This window comes from Pelodiscus sinensis, chromosome 3 (genome assembly GCF_049634645.1).
Source record: "Pelodiscus sinensis isolate JC-2024 chromosome 3, ASM4963464v1, whole genome shotgun sequence".
Taxonomy (NCBI): domain Eukaryota; kingdom Metazoa; phylum Chordata; order Testudines; family Trionychidae; genus Pelodiscus; species Pelodiscus sinensis.
This window is the reverse complement of record NC_134713.1, coordinates 103,667,291-103,691,280: the sequence shown is the minus strand read 5'-3', so window position 1 is coordinate 103,691,280 and position 23,990 is coordinate 103,667,291. Positions and strand designations below refer to the sequence as shown.

The 23,990-nt window shown below is 40.9% G+C and overlaps 1 protein-coding gene across 1 annotated transcript in view; it reads right to left on the bottom strand.

Moving 5' to 3' along the window:
- Positions 1-23,990, bottom strand: part of GRM1 (glutamate metabotropic receptor 1) — a 227,535-nt gene that overhangs the window by 37,683 nt on the left and 165,862 nt on the right. The window contains exons 4-7 of the mRNA XM_075924377.1: positions 18,250-18,496; positions 11,066-11,234; positions 9,207-9,333; positions 3,250-4,180 (exon numbers count right to left, since the gene is read on the bottom strand). Of these exons, the coding sequence (XP_075780492.1) occupies positions 3,250-4,180; positions 9,207-9,333; positions 11,066-11,234; positions 18,250-18,496 (1,474 nt within the window). The remainder of the gene's footprint in view (positions 1-3,249; positions 4,181-9,206; positions 9,334-11,065; positions 11,235-18,249; positions 18,497-23,990) is intronic.

Sequence of the window (23,990 nt, the reverse complement as noted above, 5' to 3'; positions counted from 1 at the left end):
TAATTGTATTTTGTTGTGGCCTTGTAAGAATGGCCATACTAGGTCAGATCCATGGCACAATATCTAGTCTTCCAACAGTGGCCAGTACTAGATGCTTCAAAAGGAATAACCAGAACAGGTCAAGTTTGAGTGATCCATCCCATGTCATCTAGTCTCATCTTCTGGCATTGGATATTTAGGGATAGCTGGACAACAGGGTTGCATCCCTGACCATACTGGCAAATGGGCATTGATGGACCTATCCTCAGAAGCATCACAACGGCGATAGCGGCTACTGCTTCAGAACTGGTTGGACACCATGGCTGTAACTCATCTGAAGAAAACAGGTCATCTGAAATTAGCAAAGACAGTATGCCTTTCTTTTTTGATGAAGATTATCACTATTATGCAGTTTGTCCTGGAGAAATCAATTCGGCTGTGACATCTGGCTGTCAGTTATGTTTTCTTCTCCTTGGTGAAGAAACCACAGTTTAATCTGGCTTATATCAGTTTTACTTGCACCTGTACATTATAGTCATGGGAGAGGACATAACAAGTAAATACGAGGAGAGACAGAGGAAAGAAATTGATATAAAGGTCCCTCCGAAAAAGTGCTGCTCACCATTTATAAGTAGCAAGCATGATTTTCCATTTACAGAATCAAGCAGAGCAGCTTGACCAATAGAAAGGGTCTGCACGGCAAAGCAAAGGGAGAAAAGCTGAAAATAAAACCCTGAACCTGGAAAGGCAAGGAGGAGCTGGAAGGAAGCCAGGGTGCAAGTCCTTTGGGCATTAAATATGCTTCTAGACCGCATTTCTATTTCAAACATTTTTTCACACATTCAAGCTAGATTTCAGATTCAAAGTCTCCAGTAAATTCAGCTGCTTCCCTCGATTTCATCATCAGCAGTCCCAGGATCAGCCTACATCTTCTCCCCACTCACTGTCCCTGCAAATTTTGCAAGTGGATCCTACCGGGAGCTTGAGCAGCTTCCAAAATCCTGAAACTACTGTCTATGATGCCTTGTCACCTCACCACCAAAACCTTCTTCTTGTATGCAAAACGACTATGTCTTGTATTTGGAAACAGAATGCTCCCACTTCTGTGCTAAAATAAATGAAGCAGGCAACACTAGCAAATTGAGAGGTTGCATTCTGGCATGTAAAAGATCCAGAAACTTGACTACGCACAAAATACAGAAGGCATATTAACTGACTAATGAACATTTAGTTCAGAACACAGTTTGAATCTGCTATAAGGACTTTTTGTTCTATATAACTAAACACATGCTGAATCGAGAAGAATTAAATGTCAAGACATACTTACATTAAATTATATGCAACCAACAAATTTGGTAGAGCTTAGCTAAATTTTCTATCATTTCTATAAGGTACAAATGCAGTTCAGAAAGCTGTTTTCTAATGAGGAGAAATGTTCTTGTATTATATGCTTGGCTCTAATTTTGCTTTTATAAACTCTGAATATAATTCTGTTCAAAATGTGAATTCCTTCTCCATTCTTTAAAGCTATAAACCCTTAATAAATTCAAAAATTCTATTTTTAGTAAGCTAGAAGAAAAGTCAACAAAACATAACAAAGAACTAAACTGTCAAACTTGTTTAGTGTGCAAAACACCCAATCTATCTCTTCTGGCAGCCTGAATCAAAGATAGATAGTAGAGTCAACAAATGAAATACAGTTTTCTTGGAGAGATCTAAGACCTGATATATCTTCTACCGAATCATTGAGAACTGGATTGCCATATCAACTGTCTTCAAGGACCACAAGTCTGTGGCTTGCAATGGTCAGTATTTTGATAGTATATTGCAATCCAGAACACATTGTCTAAATTTAAAATGGTCTCTCAAAAATTGACTGCTATGCTTAGTTCTGTCTTTATATGTGTGTGTACTCCTTAATTATTTCTTCCTTGATGGAGTTTGTATTTCTACTGTTTATGCTTGTCCTATATTCCACCCCCTGCCTTCTGATAAATTAAGGAGTAAGGATATAGCATGAAAGCAAAATTGATCACAGCAAGAGTTTTATGTGGTCTTAGTTGTATCCTCCTTGTGTCTCAGAGAGTTATGAAAATGGTTCCTGGGCAAAGTGAAGTGAAACCAACATGAAGGACTTCAACAAACCTATTGACTTCTCAGTACAGATAAATGGACTGATCATTTAATTTTGATGCTATCAAAGAGCTCTGAAATGTGGACACTACCTCCTTTGGTTCTTTTTTTTTAACATTTTGATCACAACTCTAACAATGGTATCTATAGCTTCAGAGGGGTAGGCGAGTTAGTCTGTAACAGTAAAAACTTAAAAAACAACAAATAGTCTAGTAGCACCTTAAAGACTAACAAAACATGTAGATGGTATCATGAGCTTTCATGGGCAAAATCCACTTCTTCAGATGACCGGAGTATAATAAATCCAGATCCCAGAATAAATAATGGCATCTATGTTTGTGTCCTGTACTGTGTTGTGTTTGCAAAACTATGATACTATTAAAGAAATAGGAAAAAAAATACAACAGTGCTGAGACAGGTGCTCACAGAGAGTCGCTGCTTGAAATAACAGTTCTCTCTCTCTCTCTTTCTCTCTTTCTTTCTCTCTCTCCTGTAGTTTAGTTATTTTCTATTCTTAGTGAGAAGCAGGTTACAAATGCAAAACTGTCATCATGATTATTTAATCCTTGTGACTCCGTGAGGCAAACTCTAGTACTGGGAACTGGACTACTCAAACTAACAGTGCCAACACACAATAAGGAGGGATACAGTTTGATGACAATCATGAACAGAGTTTCATAAAAGGCTATCAAGGGGATAAATGAAAGACCCTGCACTTTCACATACAGGCACCAGTGGCTATTTCATGGGTATGTGTGATCGATAGTAAGTCACACACAGATTTCTGGTCCACTTTTCTAATACACTTGCACCTCAGTTTGGGCGATAATGTAGTGCACTTCAAATGGGTATGTGAGACTCAAACCACATACAACAAAAGGTGAGCAGCTGGAAGTGGGAGCATTGGTTACCTGCATGAAAGAAGGATTACCTACAAAACTACTTTCAGAATGTGAGAGAGAACCAGAAAAGGGTGGGTGACTATTCTAGAGCTACCCCAGCCTTCCTTCATGACCACAGCCAAGATGAAATAACATTACATACCTTATTACAAATGCAGCAATCTATGGTAGGTTTAAAGAGAACAGGAGAGAGAGAGACAGACAATCATGTATGTACGTACAACCAATTACTCACTTTGGATTTTCAGCACCTGGCTTCTTTCTTCGGAATATACTGAGGAATGTGTTGGACCTACAAGGAGCCTTGCCATCCCCAACGTGCATACGCACCACATCGGAGGTGGTGAAGGCACTGCGGACATTCCTCTCAGGCTTGGCAATGATGATATACATCTTGGGAGTGAACATGCACCCCAGGGCTACTGTCACACTGAGGCTCACCGCAAAGCAGGTGGTGATAATCTTGTAGTTGCTCCCGAAATAAATAGGCACAAAGGCCAGCCAGATGATACAGGTGGTGTACATGGTGAAGGCAATGTACTTGGCCTCATTAAAATTGGCGGGCACATTGCGAGTCTTGAAGGCATAATAAGTGCAGCTCATAATGAGGAGTCCATTGTAGCCCACTGGGGCCACCACACCTAGATTGCTGGTGTTGCAGATCAGGAAGACTTCCTTGATGCTGGGATAGGAGAGAATAGGCATAGGGGGCTCCATGATGATTAGTGTGACCACCAGCGTCAGCTGCACACTGATCAAAATGGAGGCAATGACCACCTGTGCCCAAGCACTCATGAAGCGTGGCTTGCGGGTGCAAATCTTCTTCTTGCTCCCTGCCAGGATGCGTGCAATGCGGTTGGTTTTGGTCACTAGAGCAGAGTAGCACATGGCAGAGGAGAGGCCCACCAGAAGGCGCTGGAAGTAGCAGGAAATGACGGTGGGCTTAGCTATAAGGGTGAAGGGACAGATATAACCCATAAAGATGCCAGCAAGTATAATGTAGCAGAGCTCCCGGCTGGAGGATTTGACAACAGGGGTGTCCCTATAGAGCACAAAGATAAGAGTGACAAACATGGTGACCAGAATCCCCAGGCAGGAGAAGACCACAGCCACGATAGACTCTATATTGCTCCATTGGAGATACTTTACAGGGATGGGTTCACATCCTGTGGTATACAGAAAAGAAACGAAGTGTTAGAAGAGTACATGCTAGAAGGATAAACTGCTTTCTGGATGCCAAACTAGAGTATAAACATTAGTGTAACCAATGTGGCATGGATTATTATACTCGTTTTACAGATGACAGCTAAAGCACAGAAAGGTTAAGATTAAATACATTAAAAAGTACTTGTCAATTTGAGGTGTCCTTATTGCACTCAGCACCCAAAACCAGAAACTCCTGAATTCTTTAACTGACTTTCCAAAGGCAACTGAATAATTTGGAGACAATCCCCAGAAATCCTTGCTCCTAAGCTAACACCCTCTCCCTACCTATTACAACAGCAAAGTGATGATTATCAACAGTTATGGGCAAGGATTGGAAGATTTCATAGGGAGTTCAAGGGTTTCAAACTGCAAACAATTTTGTATATTCACAAAGCTAATGTAATTTAAACTCATATTTTTCAAGGGGTTATTTCATGATTTTATTAAAAATAAACAAAAACAAAAATGCTTTTCATCTGTTTTTTAGACAAAGGCAAGCCTATTTATGTGGATTAGAAACACCACTAAAAGCTAGACTGGAACAACTGAGTACCCCTACCTGATAGATGTAACCGTGTGTGTGTGTATGTGTGTTTCATTAAAATGTTTCTGTCTTGTTGTTTCTTTACAGTGTCTGTTTACACTTCTCTAGATCTCTGCTCCATTTTCTCCCTATATTTTCATTAATTTTTTCCCTTTATGCTCCTTCACACATTCTCCTCTAAAGACAATATGAATTCAATGACATTAATGTCAAATCCATAAGGTATGTATGTATTTGAAAACAGACATAAAGGATATCACCTAATCCTAGTAAAATACAAGTAGTTATAAGGAATGGGACTTACTTTGGATAAAACTACAATTAAATTACAAGAATGTTAAGGCTGCAAAGTCAAACACTTAGAAGACAGAAAGTACTAGAAATACAGAAGGTAACCTTCATTTTGACAACTTAGGCCTGTCATCCTTCTAGTCCCAGACACCCTACCCACCTCAGTTCCTCTGAATAATCTTTCACCTGCTCCCCAACCCAAGATCTGTGCCCATCTCCCAGTTCCCCACTTCCTCATCCCAGTGGCTCTTTGTCCAAGCTTCACATCTCAATGCCTCCCTCCAGGAAACCTGGTTCCTTGTCTTACCCACTTGCATACTGACCCTCTTATTCAAGTTATGCTCTCCTCCCTAACCCAGCTCCTCACACCTGTGCAATGAAGTTGTGTTGTTTCCCTTTCTCCTCCTCCTTACCTGGGAAGCAGCAATGGAAGCATTGAGAGCACAGGGGAGACAGCCTTGCTGCTCTCAGTTATGGTGTCTAGCACCATACTGGCCCCTCGGTGCTGTGAGGCTCAATTGTTGAGAAAAGTCCTCTATCCCTGAAACCTTGAGATGGGGGGGCATGTTCAGTACTAACAGAATCTTTGGAGAGGTCTCTACTGAGCATGTGCACACTGAGATTTTCAGAGACTCATAGTATGTGATGCTACCACTACCAAATGTCAAGTCCTTGCTTCAAGGTGTGGAGGTCTCAGTGAAACAGATATGAGAATTTTTTAACATGGCCCAGTCAACATATTTCCCCAATGTTCATTCTGAGAAACAGATGACCCACATTCGCTGAAATATTCACCAAAATACAGATAAAAAGCAAAATTGCACGGGCAATTTCAGCCTGAATAGTTAAAGATTGGCAAATGTATAAGCAACTGAAAACAGGGTCTTGTCATCAAAAGCATTGGGCAGCCTTGACATAGGTGGTACTATTCTGCACTACCTAATACAACAGCAACAGCGGTGCTAATTTTTTTGCAGCTCAAGGAGCAGGTTTAAAAGAAAAACAAGTGCACGCCCTGCTCTTGTGGTGAGATAAGGGGCACCTCTCATCATGTGTTCAGGATGCAATGGAATTGAAAATAAAGATGTTAATTAGGCCTGAAAGCTGTGGCCAACAGCCACAGCAGTTCTGAGAAATAGAATCAGCTGCCATTTTGCTTGTATAATAGATTAATAGTCAGAAGCAACCAAGCATTTTGATTGATATTAAACGAAGCTTTGTTCTCGATTGGTATGCCAGTATTGCAGCACTGGTCTGGGCACTAGAAGAGCCTAGTATAGTCTGAATTTAGTATCACCAAGCCCTATTCTCATTCCTCCAGCATAGGCAACATGTTCAATGCCTTGGCCATGATTCAACAGAGCCTTTACACACACAGTTAGCTTTAAGAGTGTGTGTAAGACAAAGAAATCTGTTTAGATACATTGGTGCAATTTCGGTGTGCAGACAAGCCCAGTGGGCCACAACATACTCTCTTTGGGCTGAGGACATTCCATGACACCCGGCCATGGTGTCATGAACTGCTCACATTAATGGAGTGCTTTGACTGGTATGGGAAGAAGAGACACATGGGGGTAGGAAAGCTATGTAAAACAAGACAAACAGGAAAGAGAGGCAGTAAAATAAAAGTTTGCAAGCTTTAAAAAAAAACAGGATATAGAAAGTAATAACAAAAGGTAACAGAGTTAATTTACCATGTGTAGTGAAAACCAGTTGCCATCCTATGCTTTAACTATGAAATATTTATCAGGGCAGAAGGCTAATTGATTTTTATTTAAAAAAAATGCTATTCACATTATAAGGCCAAAAATACTCTCCAGAGGTGTTTCCCGTGATTGTTAATACATGTCTTATGCAACTGAAGTCATAAGATCTTTACAATGGATATTGTAATAGACCTATAAAACTACTTGTCCTGTCTTGTTCTATTGGTTACTTAAAGCTGGAAGAAACTGGATGTTTTAGCTCAGACATTTGTTTCCTTTCCATAAATTCTGATAAAACAAATGACATCAGTTATTAAAAGGATGTTCCTGGCAGGAGCCCCCAAAATATTGATTTTAATTAAATTCAGAAAAAAATGGTTTATATAGTTCAACAATGAGAAATTCTCCCTGTCCTATCACTCCTATATTAGGGTATGTCTACACTACAAAGTTAATTTGAACTAACAGCCGTTAGTTTTACCTAGTTTGAATTAAGCGCTCCGCTAGTTCAAATTAAGTTCCAACTAGCGGTTTGTATGTGTAGCGCCTATGAAAGTTAATTCGAACTAATAGCTGTTAGTTCGAATTAACTTTGTAGTGTAGACATACTCTGACTGACTGCTCTGTGAAGTGTCAGCAAATCAAAGCAATTGCAAACCCAGTTTAACTGTCCAAATAGGCAGGGTTACAGCTGCTTTGTGTTACTGGGGTGGCTAAATCAGCATAAGTACCCTGGATAAATTTGGTACCCCATATATTTTAGATCATTTTGATCATCTTGTCTGATCTCCTACATAATACAGGCCTTAGAACTACCCCAGAATATTTTCAAGAGCGTATTTTTTAGAAAAGCATTCAATCTTGACTTAAAAATTGTCTACCACCGTCCTTGGTAAATTGTTCCATTGGTTAATGAATATCACCGCGGGCTGTCCCCAGCTGTCACCAGCGATTGCACAGTCCAGCTCGGGACTCCCGGTGAGGGCAGAGAGACTGTCTGTTATCGGGCTCCAATTCCTTCCCCTTCCTGCCATCACCCTTCTCCTCTCCACCCATGATGCTCTGGTCCTCCAGAAGTGGCTTTTGGAGGGGCCTACTGCTACGCAGCAGCAGTAGTTGCACCCCCCATACGCTCCTCATGGTGGCTCTGCTTCTCCCTGGCTCCTGCCATTGCGAGGGATGTGGGATGCCTGACCACTACTACTGCCCTGTGATGCTCCCTCCCCACCATGATTCCCAAAGCTGCATGGGATGCCATGGGGGGAAGAGGGCAATGGAGTGAAGGGTTGAGGCATGGGAACCAGTAATGGACAGGGCCCTGATAGCCTGCCAGAAGTTTCAAGATGGATTGTGCAGTTGCTCTAGCTGGGGATGGCCCATGGGCTGGGAGTTTGAGACCCCTGCTCCAGCCTCCTTCCACCACCATCGCTCCTGTGACGGCACGTTGGGGGTTCCCCGTCTCCTGCACCCCGAAATGGCACAAACAGACTTCACCAGCCGGTGGAATAGAGGAAGTTTATTGCCTCTCCAGGATACAGCACAGCACAGATGTAGTCTGGTCACAGAGCTGGGCTAGGATGCCTCAGGCCCCCTTGAGATGGGGGAGACTGGGCCCCTAAACTCCAGCCCCTTCTCCTAGGCTCTCCTCCATGCTCTCCCACAGTAACTAACTAAATTCCCTTGCAGCCCTGCCCCCCAGTCAGGGCAGCATTCCACCTTCCTTTGTTCCTCTCCATGGGGGGTGTCTGGCCACTGGTTCAACAAGTTTGGCACTACCTCTGCCTAGCGAGGTTTTCCCTGCTGGGTCTTGCTCCAGACAGCAGGGGTCACCACAGCCCAGCAAGTACCCCCACTACGTCACAGCTCCCCACAACACCCCTGAAATTTCCTGTGTGCTGGGGTCTCCTGTGGTAGGGGTGGGATGGGACTCTGTATCTGCTGTGCCTGGATGATATTCCTGGTGGAAGAATGGGGAAATACATGGAAGTTTTGCAATACAGCCTCAAACCCCAGATCTGAAGTTCCATGTTGCAAGATGGAACGAACAGACAAGATAGTAAATAAACCAGCTGATGCACTGACTCCTACAATATCACTGGTAACAAAACCCAGCCAGGATTGTATTATAATGAATTAATTCATAACTTTGGTGCTTTTATCAATGTTCATGTTAACTGAACGTGCATGACACAAACGGAGTATGTAATTTGTCCCTGTAACTATTTATGAATATACATTAATGCACACCTGGCTTTTCCTCCCCACACTGTGCAGAATAGCGCTAAAATGCGCAATATTGTCCAAGGAGTGATCTGCTTTTTACAGGCACTTGTGCTTAAAGGGCCCTTGTAATATTCCAGGGTTCTGCCTTGTTACACACAACTGTACACTTGTCTTGCTGCATGCTGTTATGTGAGGATGTGTATGGAAAGGAGATTGTCCTACCTGTCAGCTCAGCATTAGGCCACCAGCCCATGTCACAGGCTTTACATGTGAACTCATCTTGCACAAATTCATTTTCTTTGCAAGCAGTGCAAATCCAGCAGCAGCTCACTTCCCCTTTCCTTATAACCTGCAAGACAAAAAGTACCTTCAGACAGTATCTAAAGAACATGAGTCTCCACACCAGACCAGCACTTCCTACTATGTTATAAAACAGTGCAATATGAGCACTGGCTCAGGAAAGTTTCTAAAGGTGAGTGAATATTAAAATTTAGAGACCTATTTGCACCCTTATTGCCTAAACCTGTGCTTGAACTCTCACAAGAATAGGATATTTCCAGTGTCACTTCTGGTAGGCTAGAAATTCAGCAACAGCTTCTCTTGTGGTACATCTGCATTCTTCTTTCTTCTATTTGACTCAGGAAGTATACGTGCCCAGAGGGAGTTATAATTTACATTAAACTTCCAAAGAGTTTTTATTTGAGGGATAGGTGAGTTTCCAAATTGATTCTGGGCATATCTTGTCGGGGTAAAACATGCAGTTGTACATTAAATACAATCCAGATGCCAATGGAACTGAAAGAATGAGTTGTGCTGGCCTAGGTGCTGCAACAGACTTTTACTGTTGTGCTGCAACAGACTTTTACTCCATGTAACAGCAGGAAAAATCCTGCCTCTCCTCCAGGACTTTTCCTATCACCCACATGAAGAGCTACAAAATGTAAATTGGTTGTTTTATTGAGTTTTGTACAAAAACTTCAGTTCTTTTTGCAATCTATGGAGGTGAAGTCCAAATGGAAGCGGGAAGAACCTGTGTGTCTGTGAGTGTGTGCATTGATACACACACATATATACACGTGTACACTGTATAATCTCAAAACTTTTCTTTCTTTAGGGCTGGTATCGTTAAAGACCAATGAATACTGACATAGTTCTCCCTCCAAGTGTTTTGGACATTTTATGAAGCCTTTGCTAAAATTTTAAACTTGATGCATTGGGCAGGAGGGAGGGGAGAAGGCAAGTGTTTCTTATTTACACATTTTGAATTTAATTAGAAATGGGAAGCTGTTTTAGGAGGATGGTTTTCCTCCATGGGAGCATCTTATACTTGTGTTCTAACTATGCCCCTATTATTGTGATACTGCCTAGATTTGTCTTTATGCCACCTGGACATGGCAGGTGGCAAATTACTTTGTAGCTGGATACAAGCGCTATTATTTGATAAACAGATAAATATTTCCCTTGTGTTTTTGTATCTCCTGTGGTGAGCCTAAATAAACATTTTTTTCTCCCAGGTGCCATTGATGGGACAAAATTTTTCCTCCTGCAGCGCACACCATATTAAAAATCAGCTCCTCAGGAGAAACACAGTTATAATAAGTGCTGGGCTATGACCAAAATAATCATATTGTTACAGGTTGCATCAGTGATACAAACTGAAATTTGAGTCTTTGTCTATAGAACTAGAAAAAGACTGAGTAACTATAGAATTTTCCAGAAATATATCCCCCCAAAAGTACGCTCACAAGCTGGTATTTTCATACACACTGGGTATAGTGCTTCATTTGAACATGAAGACACAGAAGGACATGTGCTAGTACAATTTTTGTGGAAGAAATAGGCCTTGATTTCTTATATGTGTTGACCTATGATTCTTTATATAATATTGATGCAAAAAAACCTGAATTATTATACATTTATTATAACTGAAAAGCAACAAAAAAAAATCCAAGCCAGACACCTTTTTCAATCGGAACCAAGTTTTCTCAGACCTGGTGAAAAAGGTGTGGGCTTGTAATTCATCTCTCATTAATGTGGATTTTCCTGGATACATAATATAGAGAAAAGTTCCTCAGTTGTACCTTAATTTGGCCCTTCAAACAAGGTTCACTGCACACTGACCGGACCATTCCACTTTTGTTCATCTGAATCCTGTAATCATCAATATTCAGTACCCCTTCATGCCAGGTTCCAATGAGTACATAGTCATAACTGTTGGGCTCTATATACTGCAGATTCATGATGTCATATCTGGGAAAGGAACACAGAGAAAACAATGGAGACTGATGGACACAAGTATTAAATCTTTTTATTCTTTTCCTTCATGGAAACTTGCTAATTTGTGATTTTCACTCCAACAGCTCTTCATAACTTCACTTCTAAAACCTTTGAGGCACTACCAGCTACTTCATTCTTCAGTATCACTAACCCTAAGATTTCAAAAATCATGAGCCAGATACCCCAAAATCATGAGGCTGACTTAAAAATCACAAGTGTTATAGAAGTACAGGCAGTCCCCGGCTTACGTACAAGATAGGGACTATAGGTTTGTTCTTAAGTTGAATTTGTATGTAAGTTGGAACTGGCTCCAGATTCAGCCGCTGCTGCTGAAACTGACCAGGGGCTGACTACAGGAAGCTGGAGGCAGAATTGCTCTGCCCCCAGCTTCCTGGAATCAGCCACTGATCAGTTTCAACAATGGCTGAATCTCGAGCCTGGGACAGAACAGCTGGGCTGCCAGGTAGGTCCCTGCAGGACCAACCCGGCAGCACCCCAGCTGCTCTACCCCAGGGTCCACAACAAAAGCCTGGTCTGCTGGGGGGGGGGGGGGCGCACTAGCTGCGCCTCCCCCCCCAGCAGACCAGGGACACGGGGAGCAAAGCGGCAGTGGCGGCGGGGTGCCGTGCCTCTGAGGCTTTGCTCTGGCAAAACCTCAGAGGCGCGGGACCCCGCCGCCACTGTGGCTTTGCTCCCCGTGTCCCTGGTCTGCTGGAGATGGTCCCCAGCAAACCAGGGACACCCGAAGCAAAGCCGGGGAGGCAGAGGGGTCCCGCGCCTCTGAGGCTTTGCTGTGGCAAAGCCGGGGAGGCACGGGACCCCGCCGCTGCTGAGGCTTTGCTCCCGGTGCCTCTGGTCTGCTGGGGACCATCTCCAGCAGACCAGGGACACCGGGAGCAGCTTTTCTCGCCCCGTAAGTCGGATCCGCATAACTCGGGGACTGCCTGTAATACATTTTGGGGTTTCTTTTTATTTGCCTTCTAGATTCAGAGCCTTTAGAGTTACATTTGGGTCACAACAATGGGTCTCTGAAACTATGGAGGGATACAAACTTAATTTAATAATAATGAAAGCTGAGATTCTTATGTACTCACTTGACTCAAAAGCTGTGGCTTTAAAAATTCCCATGAAATACTGAGAAACGTGTGAGAAAATCGCCAGAGTTGGCACCACTAATTTCTGCTGTTTACTGGTGCGTATTGTCCAAGGGTTAGATCATGCCATTGATACCAGGGGCCTGTTTACACTGCCACTTTAGAGTGCTGTAACTCGCTGCACGGGATGTGCGCGCGCACTTTTTTCACACCCCTGAGCAGGAAAGTGGTAGTGTAGACAAGCTCCTAGCTAAGCTGTCCCAGGAATAATTGTACTTCAGAGATACAGTTCCTCACAGGACAAACTCCTTTTGTTCTGGATGGGAAGTACTTTGCTACAGCCTTTTTCAGGATGTAACATATAGATCTCCCCTACTGACATCTAGCCTCCAGTGACAGCCTCCTTACCTGTTAACTATCAGAGATGTAGGAACATGAAATCTTTACAGCTACTAATTTCCTTTTGTGGCAACATTAAGGCTAGTTGCGATCCAGTCCCACATTACAGCACTATATTATGCATTTTGGAATCATCATCCAATTAACATATCAAAACAAAACAAATGAGTGACATAAATTAAACAAAAACATTGATTTAACAATAAACATAAGATGGGCTAGCAAGAATGTCAGGATAATTTATGAGCCCAGACCCAAAACTCTACTTTCCTACCCAAGACAAGTAAAACAGAATTTCCCCAGGCTGATATAAAGGAAGCATAAAAACACAGTTTCTGTAAACACTCAGCTAACTGTCGTCACCCTCTACCATCTCACCCTCATAAACCCTGCATGTTGGGGTTGATGTGTGGTAGTCCTTCATTGCTAATTGTTTTGCTCCTGCTTTCTCCCCCTGCCTGTAGTTTGTGCAAAATGATGATTAACCACAGTAATTTGCTGGGGGGGAAATAAGCAGGAGTGATGGAATGAAGAGAGGAGAGCAGCACAAGGAGGAGGGACCACAAGTGAGGATGGATAGACAGGCTGGCTCTTGGGAGATGGCGAAGCAGATCATTGTGGGTGGCAGGTGGAGGAGTGTTTTGATCTAGAAGGGGGTGAGAAGAGGCTGAACCTGGAAATTGTGATTTGGACTATGAATTGAGAAATATGTTCAGTTTTCTAAGGCTGAGAGTCCCTGCCTTGCTTTTCTGTGCTGTTGTTTCAGTTCTCTTGAATTTTTAAAATCTATATTGAGATGAGAATGTTTTATTTTGAAGTGTTACTAATATATATAGGCTGGAGAACAAAGGGCACAGAGGACTGATCCAGTCCCACAGCTATATTTGCCTGGGCAGATCCATTTGTCCATACTGAGCGCTCCATGGGAATGTGACACTCTTTAGCTCAGAGCAACACCCTGAAACTTCTATATATACCTCAGTGATATAATTATGATACACTTTGTACAAAGCATGTCTTGTAAGGTATCACTCTAAAAGTACTGATCTGTTGAACATTAATATCCTGTTGAATTGTCTCTCATGCTGAGTATATTTGTAGAAGTGGTAGACTGAATAATAAACTTATATTGGCCAGGCTTGGATCAGGATGGGATATTATAGTTCAGGGGTGCAAGGCCAGGGAGCCATTGGCTGGAGCTGGAGCCTCTCAATTTTTTGTTCATGAGAGGCTGGCAAGTACATTCCTGTAACTCAGCTGGGGGTGTCCCTGCCTGTGAATCGTGAATTCAGGACCTAAAGAGGACTGCCTCTTGTTAGAGTATCACAGTGAGAGAAGGAGCCCAGGCTGGTGAGACACAGGGCTCAGCAGTACCCCCTGTGTCGCAGGTTGCACCCCGAGAATGCCCATCACAGTAGGCAAAGATCGTGTATGGGACACTACTCACTTCAGGACAGCTCTGTGCAGGTACAGAGGTCCTTCTGTGTGGCTGCAGGATGAGAGCTTTGGTGGTTATTTAAAAAAGAGGCTAGAAGAGGCTAGAAAAGGGAAGGGGCAGTTTCTACCCCCCTACACACTTCCCTGTTCTTATAAAAGGAGAATACAAAAAAGGAACAAATGATGCTGTTCGATAGCGTTGTGTATAAACTAAGGATGTAAAAGACTAGTCGACTATTTGATTATCCGATAAGCAAATTTTGAGTAGTCGACTAATCGATTTCCTTCCCCCCTTTGCTGCCTCTATGAGAGAGAGGCAGCAAAGGGGGAGGGAAGGATGAAGGGGATACTTCAAAGTGGCAGTGCCACAGAGCGGTGTGCCACTTTAAAACCCCCAGGCGGCTTTTCAAAGGAGCAGCCATGTTGCCCTGGATTAGCTGGGAACTCCCCTGCTGGGAGTTCTCAGCTAATCCCGGGCTCCCCTGCGGCATTTCCCCAGAACACAGGATCAGCTGGGGAGTTTCCAGCTGAACCCACATTCTGGGGAAGTGCTGCATGGAACCTGAGGTCAGCTGGGGACTTCCCAGCTTACCCCGGGCTCCTAGCGACATGCAATGTAGCATGGAACCCAGGGTCTGCTGGGATTCTTGTGCAATTCAAAGCAGGCACCTGAATGCAGCCCAGAGTCAGTGGGACTTCCTGCTGGCCCCAGGATGTATGTGAAGTTCCACATTCCTCCTCTGAAATGTACAAGATGCTCTTGTACATTTCAAAGGAAGAATGCGGAAGTGCCTATTGACTAGTCAACTAGTCGATGGAATTCCATTGACTAGTCGACTAGTCAATTAACTGCATTTTAATATCCTTAGTATAAACCATGCAGTACTGCATGAAGCAGTATCCATGAAGCAGGGTCCATTATAATGTAGATGTGTGATACACAAGCATAAATGAGCATTAGTAGTTATCTATTGCTAGAGAGCAGAACCTATTTATTTCCTGTTCTGACTTTGAATTAGACAGATGTACAACCATATACACTGCACTTGAAAGTGAATCTGAGGGAGCAGAACAGAAGATTATTAAAGGCTTTCATTGCCTCAGTAGAACTTTTAGTCTACACAGATCTCAAACATTTGCTGCCAAGCAGGGTAGCACAAGAGTTCTTCAAAGAAAGAGGAGTGCGCGTAGTGGGAAGAAGGAATAGGGGCAGGGGCGGATATAGGGCAGGGCGAACTGGGCGGCTGCCCTTGGCCCCGCACTTAAAAAAGCCCCGTGCATGCGCCGTGGTGCCACCGCGCATGTGCATGGCGTCACGGCGCATGCGCCGTGGCAAAGGGGCGGCCCCGCGGCTTTATGCTGCCCGGGGCCCCACAAAACAGTCATCTGCCCCTGAATAGGGGTGAACTCATTTTTGTCTACATTCATTGTCCAAAACTGTCCAAACTTTCTCATTTAACCTTTTAAAAAATATATTCAGTCTGTGGCAGAAAATAGGTCTGAGAAAATATCAGCTAACTGGATAACGTTAGACAAAGTTATGAGGAACTGAAAATAGAAAGTGCAAAGCAACCTTATACTAGGTAACCAATGACGCCATCACATCAGCTACTATCAATGATGAGTTAAAAACATCAGTAACTAGAGGATTTTGTAAATAAAATACAGTATACATGTTAGTGTTCAAAGTGGGAACATTGTTCTTTTCTGTCTTATAAGGGTTTATTTATTTTTTTATACAACACTACTGCAAATTAAACCAAAAAGCTTCAATGGCCAGAAATGCAGAGAGAGCACATTGCATTTGGGAGGGACTAGGAGAAAGCTGGGGACTTTACAGCTTAGGATGTTACTTTGAGTTCATTTGGTAATGTGCAAGGAACTTCAACTACTGGATATTCACTAACATAATAGTAACTATTGTTTTGTTTGTTTTCTCTTGATGTATAGATACATAAAATAAACCTTAAAACATGACTCCAAAGCAGCCTGAAAATGGTTCCCATATTTGTGAAAATATTAAAACCTCATTTTCTTCCAGGGACACAGTCTCCTCATCTGTCCCTGTAAAATAAAAGGTCACAGAGAAGGCACTCTGGTTCCAATGCTCTTCTTTATTTAATTTATAAATTGTTGAGTGCAGAATAGAGCTTTATATTTCATTAAGGTATGGAGACACTTTGACATTGATAAAATGCTACTGTATATTCATCTACACCAGTCAAGGACTTTTTCTCTGTACCGTAGAATCTGGGACACATTTTCAAAGTCAGGTATGCATGATTGAAAGTGCAGATTTTCACAGGCAGAGCCCTGCAAATCTGCTGAGATCTGCTTTATAGCTGCAGATATCCACACCCGCAGATATGCATGTATGTATTTTCAGTTCATTTTTACAGATATGGATGCTGATGCAGATACAAATTTTATATTTAAAATCCTGCAAATTTGCAGAAATCTGCTCTATATCCACAGGTAACCATCTGCAGATGTCAATGTGAATATCTGTGGCTCATTTTTGTGGGTACAGATGCAGATGCGGATACAAAACTTGTATTTGTACAGGGTTCTATTCATAGGCCTAAATTCCTGGATGTATCCAAATGTCTAATACTTATTATTTATTGATCTAAATTACCTATCCAATGAACAGCATACACTAGTACATGTATGAAAAATCTAGAAAACAAAGGATAAAATCCAAAAATATTCTTGTTCATGCTCATCAATCCAACTCTTAAAATATAAGTTATCAGCAAAAGAAAACCCACTCTCATTCAGTCAATCCAAATTCTAAACCTGTCCTACTAATAGAAGCCTGGAGGGAGTGGGAACCTTGCAATTGATCAAGGGGTAAGCAAATGTGTTTCAGAATTTATGAAAATATTCCTCATAATCCCTCTCTTTTTTAAACTGACAGCCATAAACAGTAGCCCTATGTTGATCACTGCCATAGCGGAATTGTATGAGGCGAGAGAGGGTAATCAGATCCCAAACGATGTTAGGATTCACAGTTCTAAATGAACATAAAAACTAATCAGTAGCCAATGCAAACTACACAACAAAGGTGTAATATATTCCCAGTGTGAATCATTACTGAATAGATTGACATGCATTAATTTAAGTTTCCTAGTGGTCTTAGGATGTTGTAGCTGTACTTGTCCAGGTATATTGACCGTATGTACATAAAGCAATTGCTGACACCTACCTCTTAAACTCTGGCCAGGTCTATATGTTATTTTGGCTGAAGAAATACAGGCACAAAACACAACATGGGCTGACGGATGAGGTGAGGGGGGTGAGGTGGGGAGTAAAACTGACCAATCTCTTTTGATTGTTCAAGCAGAGTTAAATACACCAAACTGCACAAAGAACAAATTGTGGAAAACTGAATATTGGTTTGAATAACATAAGCTGTTAGTAAGAGAAGCAAGAACTTTTAAAGACATTTTATGACAACATTGGCTCTTGCAATGCTCTTTTCTGATGCCATCTGCAAATTGTGAAGTCTCCTTTATTCAGGGTTCTCTCTCTATACAATGCCAGTTCTTTGATTGCATTGAGCAAACATGCACAGAGCTTTAGTTCCTCTCACTTTGATCAGTTTAACAACTGTGTAACACTACTGAATTAAATGCAGTAGCTTCTGATAGACACCGGTGTGAGTGAGAGGAAGTTTTAACTCAGCAAGTTAAAACACTTCAGTCCATGTATTGCAACTAAATCATCCTAGAAATACTAAGAAGAGTTTTGAGGCTGAAACCCCAATGGTAACTCAAATTCAGAAGTTTCATAAGATAAGCAGCCTGCTCTCTCTCCAGAAATGCTAGAAAGGGTTACACATTCTATGGTACCTAGTCCCATTACAAACTAGCAATTAACAGATCATCCTGCTTTTGGGATTACTATTACTCACCGAAAAGACTAAGTTCACCCACATACGCCCAATTTCTGACAAACAGTTTCTGCATGTTCTAGTCTTGCTAGCGGTAGCAACACTTGCTAGCGGTAGCAACAATTTCTTTGGCTCAATTCACTGACATGAATTAGCACCTTACCTTCCAGGGGCATCTCCCTTTTCATCAAACCAAACTTCCTCTCCTGAAACGCCAATGAAGGAAGACTTAATGAGGAATTCCAAGAGTTTACTGCCATCGATGGGTTTCATAGCATCACATAGCCCAACGTGTCCTGGGCAAAGGGAATGATGCATATTTTGTAGGCCATGAGCCATAGCATATATAGCATTGATGACAAATCCCATTTTACTGTCCTGGACATAGTTTTCTTCTAAACTCTCATTGCCTACAACAACAAGAGGGGGGAAAATTACCATAAAATAGAAATTAAATAATTGCATGTACTTACAGAATATGGAATGAGGACAGAGATTTAAATGATTTTTCAAAATATTATTTAGCTGATTTCTCTGAAATACTTCCAAACAATACAACTGGTTGAGAATTTTCCAAAACATTTTTTGTTTGAAAATGTGAATGACAAGACTGTTAGCAAAAAATCTATGTTTTCAACAACTCTTCTGATGTGGCATTAAAAAAAACTGAAACTGTTAAAACTTTGAGAGGAAAAATTTATTCATTGATTAGAAACAATTGTATTTGAAATTTTAATTTATATTTTCAAAGGGTTAATAATAAAACAATTTTAAACTTATTGAAGCTAAATGTTTCAATTGATCTCATCCCATTTTTTCTGGATTATCTATTTTTGTGAGAGGAAAACAATTCAATAAAATCTCAAACTTATGCAGAAAGCTCCAGTCTAAGAAACTAGTCTAAATCAGCTTGATCTTAAAAAAACAAAGACATTTAAAAGAACTCCCTTACTCACTGCAGGAAAAGTGATAACTATTTTTTATTTTAATACAATGCTTCAGAATACTAGTTCACACATGCCATGTTGGATCGCCATGGATAATCAATAGAAATTCTTGATATCCAAAGTTTTTTATGTGACTGAAGGTGCTGAATTAACAGACACTGAAGTTGCCATAGATCAGACACAACACAGCAGTGAAAGCTTTGTCCACATATAACTTTCAAATCTGAACTTTCAGGACACTACCAAGGAGGATCCTGATCCCAGTTGTGTTTTACACAATGCAAACACCAATCCAGTAGGAAGCAGACCATTGCCCCTATTTCCTGTCATGGACTACTGAAAAGCTATCAGCCAGAACCGAAGCATCCATAGTTCTTTCCTACTCTCCTCAGTTATACTGACCCACTGGAAGGTGTTTTGATCTGTAGATGTGCTACCACCATTCCCAATATCTAATCTCTGCCATCTAATTTCTCTTTGTCCACAAAAGGCTTTGGCCCCACTAGGAAAAAAAGCTGTGTGGGATATCAGGGGTTAACTGATGTGTTAAAATCCTAGTGTGGACGAGTCAGTTGTAACGTGTGTTTGTGTATCAAGGAAAGCCATTAGAGCGGAACTATCTTGACCTACGAACATGTTAAAAACATGCCCTTTTTCCTAGTGCAGGCATGGTCCAATCTTCAAAGCGGACAATGAATTTGATCTTTAAATTTCTCCCAAGAACACACTCTGATGATGCAGGAATTCCCCCCAGCTTCACCATCACAGCTCAGACATGTTATTTGGTGACATGTCAGAATGATACCATTTAAATAACAGAAATATCTGGGCTTCCTTGGGCATTAACTTTCCTTATTGCAAGAACCTCTTGTAAGTTGGTAACAGGGCCTCATTTCAACAGCTGTTCTGCACTGTACTGAATCCCAAGTGAAAGAAAGACTATTTCAGAGCTGCAACAGTTCTTCTAGTTTCCACACACCACAGGCATCACACAGTTTCCATTCAAACAGCAGACAGTCACCATATCACCGAAAACATAGTGAGACTAGAAACTTTATCACTAAGCACACACAGAAAATCTATATAGCTTACCAAATGCCCAGTGGAATTATAATATACATTTCAGGTCAGTATAGATACCTTAAAAGCATGTACTGCAAGCAACATCTAGATAATTCACATCTAACGGGTGTGAGGGGTTTGATTGTATTTCTACCCAGCAGGCAACAATATCAATGATCTTTACATGTGCTTTGTCTGTTGATTAGCATATTGGACAGAAGCACCATACAAATGCCACTTACTTTACCTTCCTTTTCTATTAATTCAGGATGAGTATTGCCTCTATCCCTCTTTGTAAGAAATGGAGTGAAGCTCAGCATAGCAGTTCCTTGCAACCTAGTTTAAAGCTTTTAAGTAGATCTCAGAGTGGAGATGCAGCAAAATTGCCCATGGAATGTCAGAACAGAGTTTCAAGCCTGCTTAGCTGCAGAGTGGTTCCTGCCCTCATGTGGTACCCTCCTGAGCTTCCTCTCTTCTTCATCAGTTAAACAATAACTCCTAAAAATTCAAGTGGCTAACATGGGACACTGCACCATGTCATACCACCAAGCAAATTTGGCCTATATGCACCCACGTAGATAGACATAGAGTTGGGCCAAACTTCAGTTCTCTATGACCCTGTGCACCACACTGCAATGCCACTTTCTTCGGGGGAGGAGGGGCCCTCGCAAATGGGGGGAGAGGCTGAGACAAACTGCCCTTTAAGCCAGAGAAGCAATTTGGGAGAGTCAAAGCAGCACCGTCATATAACATTTGGAATTGTTGGGAGGTCTGGTGAAGCTTATGGAAAAGAAAAATAAGTTAACGAACATTTTGCTATTCCTGCTCTAGAAACTGATTCTTGCAGGAGCCAAAATCAAAATCTTGTTCCAAATTTTCAAAATCTTGTTACAATTTTTCTGGGATAAAGTATTTGGTCAGGATGACAGAGGGAGACACTCAAACATGACATGCCTTTTGAAACATTTTAAAAGGAAGTCTTTTAAAAAGACTTTAAATCTGGAAAAATAGGTGCTCAATTTTCTCATGACTTTCAGAATTAATGCTATTTAGCAATGAGATTTAACTAACATCGGAAAGTATGAGGACTGTTTGTTTTCGATTAACAAAGGAGTCAAGATCAGTTTTGCCCTGGAGCTCTGCTTGGAGCCTTATCTCCCCATAATTCATTTTATTCTTCAAAGATATCGCCCAATTTTAATTTATTGAAATAATTGTATTTCAACTGAAAACATCTGAACATCTAGTATTGTAAATAATAATCCGCTAATCAGTCCTATGGACAAAAGGGAATCTCTCCCAAAAACCTACTTCATTTATATATGAAATCACGTGTCCGTCTAATCCTATGTCTTTATTATACATTTCATCTACGTTATGCATTTGAGCTTGTGAAAACTATGTGGCACCGACAGCTATTCACAGAAAATGATATTTCTAACAAATTGAGGAGATGGAATTTTGTTCATCTCTTCTTGCTAGAGATAAATCTCAGATATTAATATAGACTCTTTAAGTCTTTAGAAAGCAACTATGTCTACCCTACGCAGCTTTTAGCTAAAAGTCAACGTGTGTGTATGCTGTTTTTTGGCACTTTTGTCAATAGAAATATGCCCCCCCCCCAAAGGGGGGATTGCTTTGTCAACAGCAGAACACTACTGTAAAGAAAGCAGCATTCATACTTTTACTTGCAGCAGCAAAACTTAGTTGTTCCTGGAGGGGGAGGGATTAAGTACCCACGACAAAAGTTTTGTGGATCATGTGCTAGTGTAGACATAACCTTAAACGCAATGTTTTCATGAAACATATAAAACATTCTATTCATGTTATCTTAATGTTGTAAAGCTGCCATTTTTACCTGCACATCAACATTTAATAAGCAAAAACATCTCTCAGAAAAACCAGTGATCTTTTTATTGTGATCTTCCCCCCTTCATCTTCTGACAAAAGATCATTAGTGTAAACTAGCTAATTTGAACACTTGAAAGTGTCTGAATCAACATTAAAAAAGAGGTGTTTGGGTTTTTTTTAGAAGCTTTAGCTTTCACCTTTGTAAGCAAAATTTGTGATTTAGATTCTTATAAGCCATGTGAGTACTGGATTAATTGAAAACACTTTAATTAGGTCATTATCTTTAGCATGACCTTGTAAGATTAAAAAAAAAGTGTCCTAAAATTTCTCCTTTATGCTATTTCTATTATGTTAATCTTCCTTTAAGATGCTTCAGTGCTGTTCTGAATGCCTGGCTTTTCTTATTACAGTCCTGGCTTTATTCATTGCTTTTGCCAGTCATTTCCTTTTTCTTCAAGATAAATAAAATGTTCTGTTTGCACACAATGGACAAAAGAACCACTATGCAAGTAATAGAAATGTATATAGTAAGAGGAGAAAGAGAGAGACCACTTAATTTAGAGCCTGATCTCACTTGCTTAAAGTCAATAGGAACCTTTCTTTTGACTTTAATGTTTGCTCAGTCAGGTTCACAATATCTTCTATGAGATGCTTGCACAGCGCTTTACAAACATGGATGAATTTAGTCTAACAACATTCCTGTGAGGTAGGTAAGGGAATAGTTTTATCCTGGAGCAGATTGAATAGCATGCAAATCATGTTTGCTATAAACTGGAATTACTAAGGAACCATGCTCATATTAAAATTATGACTAGAAGGGAGTTATAGTCTAACATCTAGAGGAAAGAGAGCAAAAACCCAATTAACTCTCCATAGGAATTTAGCCACGAATAATTACTTGTTTGCAGCCCTGAGCGAGGTGGGCAGGGAGGAAAGAGTTTGGGAGAACAAGAAGGGTGGTGGAAATCTTGTTGGGTCTCTGCTTAATATCTAACCAAGTGAAATTAGTCAGCACATAGTTTTGAACAACACATTCATTTAATAAAAATCACAATCTGTTCACAGACCACTGATGAACTGGAAAAGAAGTCAAGATGTAATGAATAAATTCTTACAAATTCTTTGCTGAGCTGTAGTCATTAGTTCAAATATTCGTTAGTGACCAAAAACCTTTACCCTCTGCTGGCTGTTCAGGGACACACATAAAGTGCCTTGATGGTCTTGGGGCAATTAGCAAAGATTAGAAAAACTGCTATCACAATTAGACAGTATCAGCAAAGGCACAAGGGCCTAAATGGGCATAGAAAAGATGCACTATTATACAATAATAGAATATCATTTATTTAAATATTCTGGCTTTTTTCTACATTCCTAGATGTATTTAACTCATATCACAGAACACAAAGTGTACAGGGCACAATTTATATTTATTTTTCATGATAAATATTTGCACTGTAAAAAACAAAAATAGTATTTTTCAAGTCACCTCATACAAGAATAATAGCACAATCTCTTTATCATGAAAGTTGAACTTACAAACATAGAATTATGTACAAAAATAACTGCATTCAGAAATAAAACTATTTGCAGCCTATAAAACAGCTTAATCCTACTTCTTATTCAGCCTATCACTAAGACAAACAAGTTTGTTTACATTTGCAGGAGATAATGCTGCCCTTTTCTTGTTTACAATGTCACCTGAAAGAGAGAGCAAGTATCCACATGGCACTGTTGTAGCTGGCATCACAAGATTGATTCACATGCCAAATGTTCTAAAGATTCGTATGTCCCTTAATGCTTCAGCCACTATTCCAGAGGATGTGTCCATGCTAATGATGGGTTCTGCTCAATAACAATCCAAAGCAATGTGGACTGATGCATATTCCTTTTCATAATCATGAGGCAGATTATGTGGTTTGGGTTCTATAGTTTCCACATTGGAGTGTTGTGCTTTTAAAACTTCTGAAGGCATGCTCCATATCTTATCCCTCTCAGCTTTTGGAAGGCACTTCAGAGTCTTAAATGTTGGATCAAATGCTGTAGC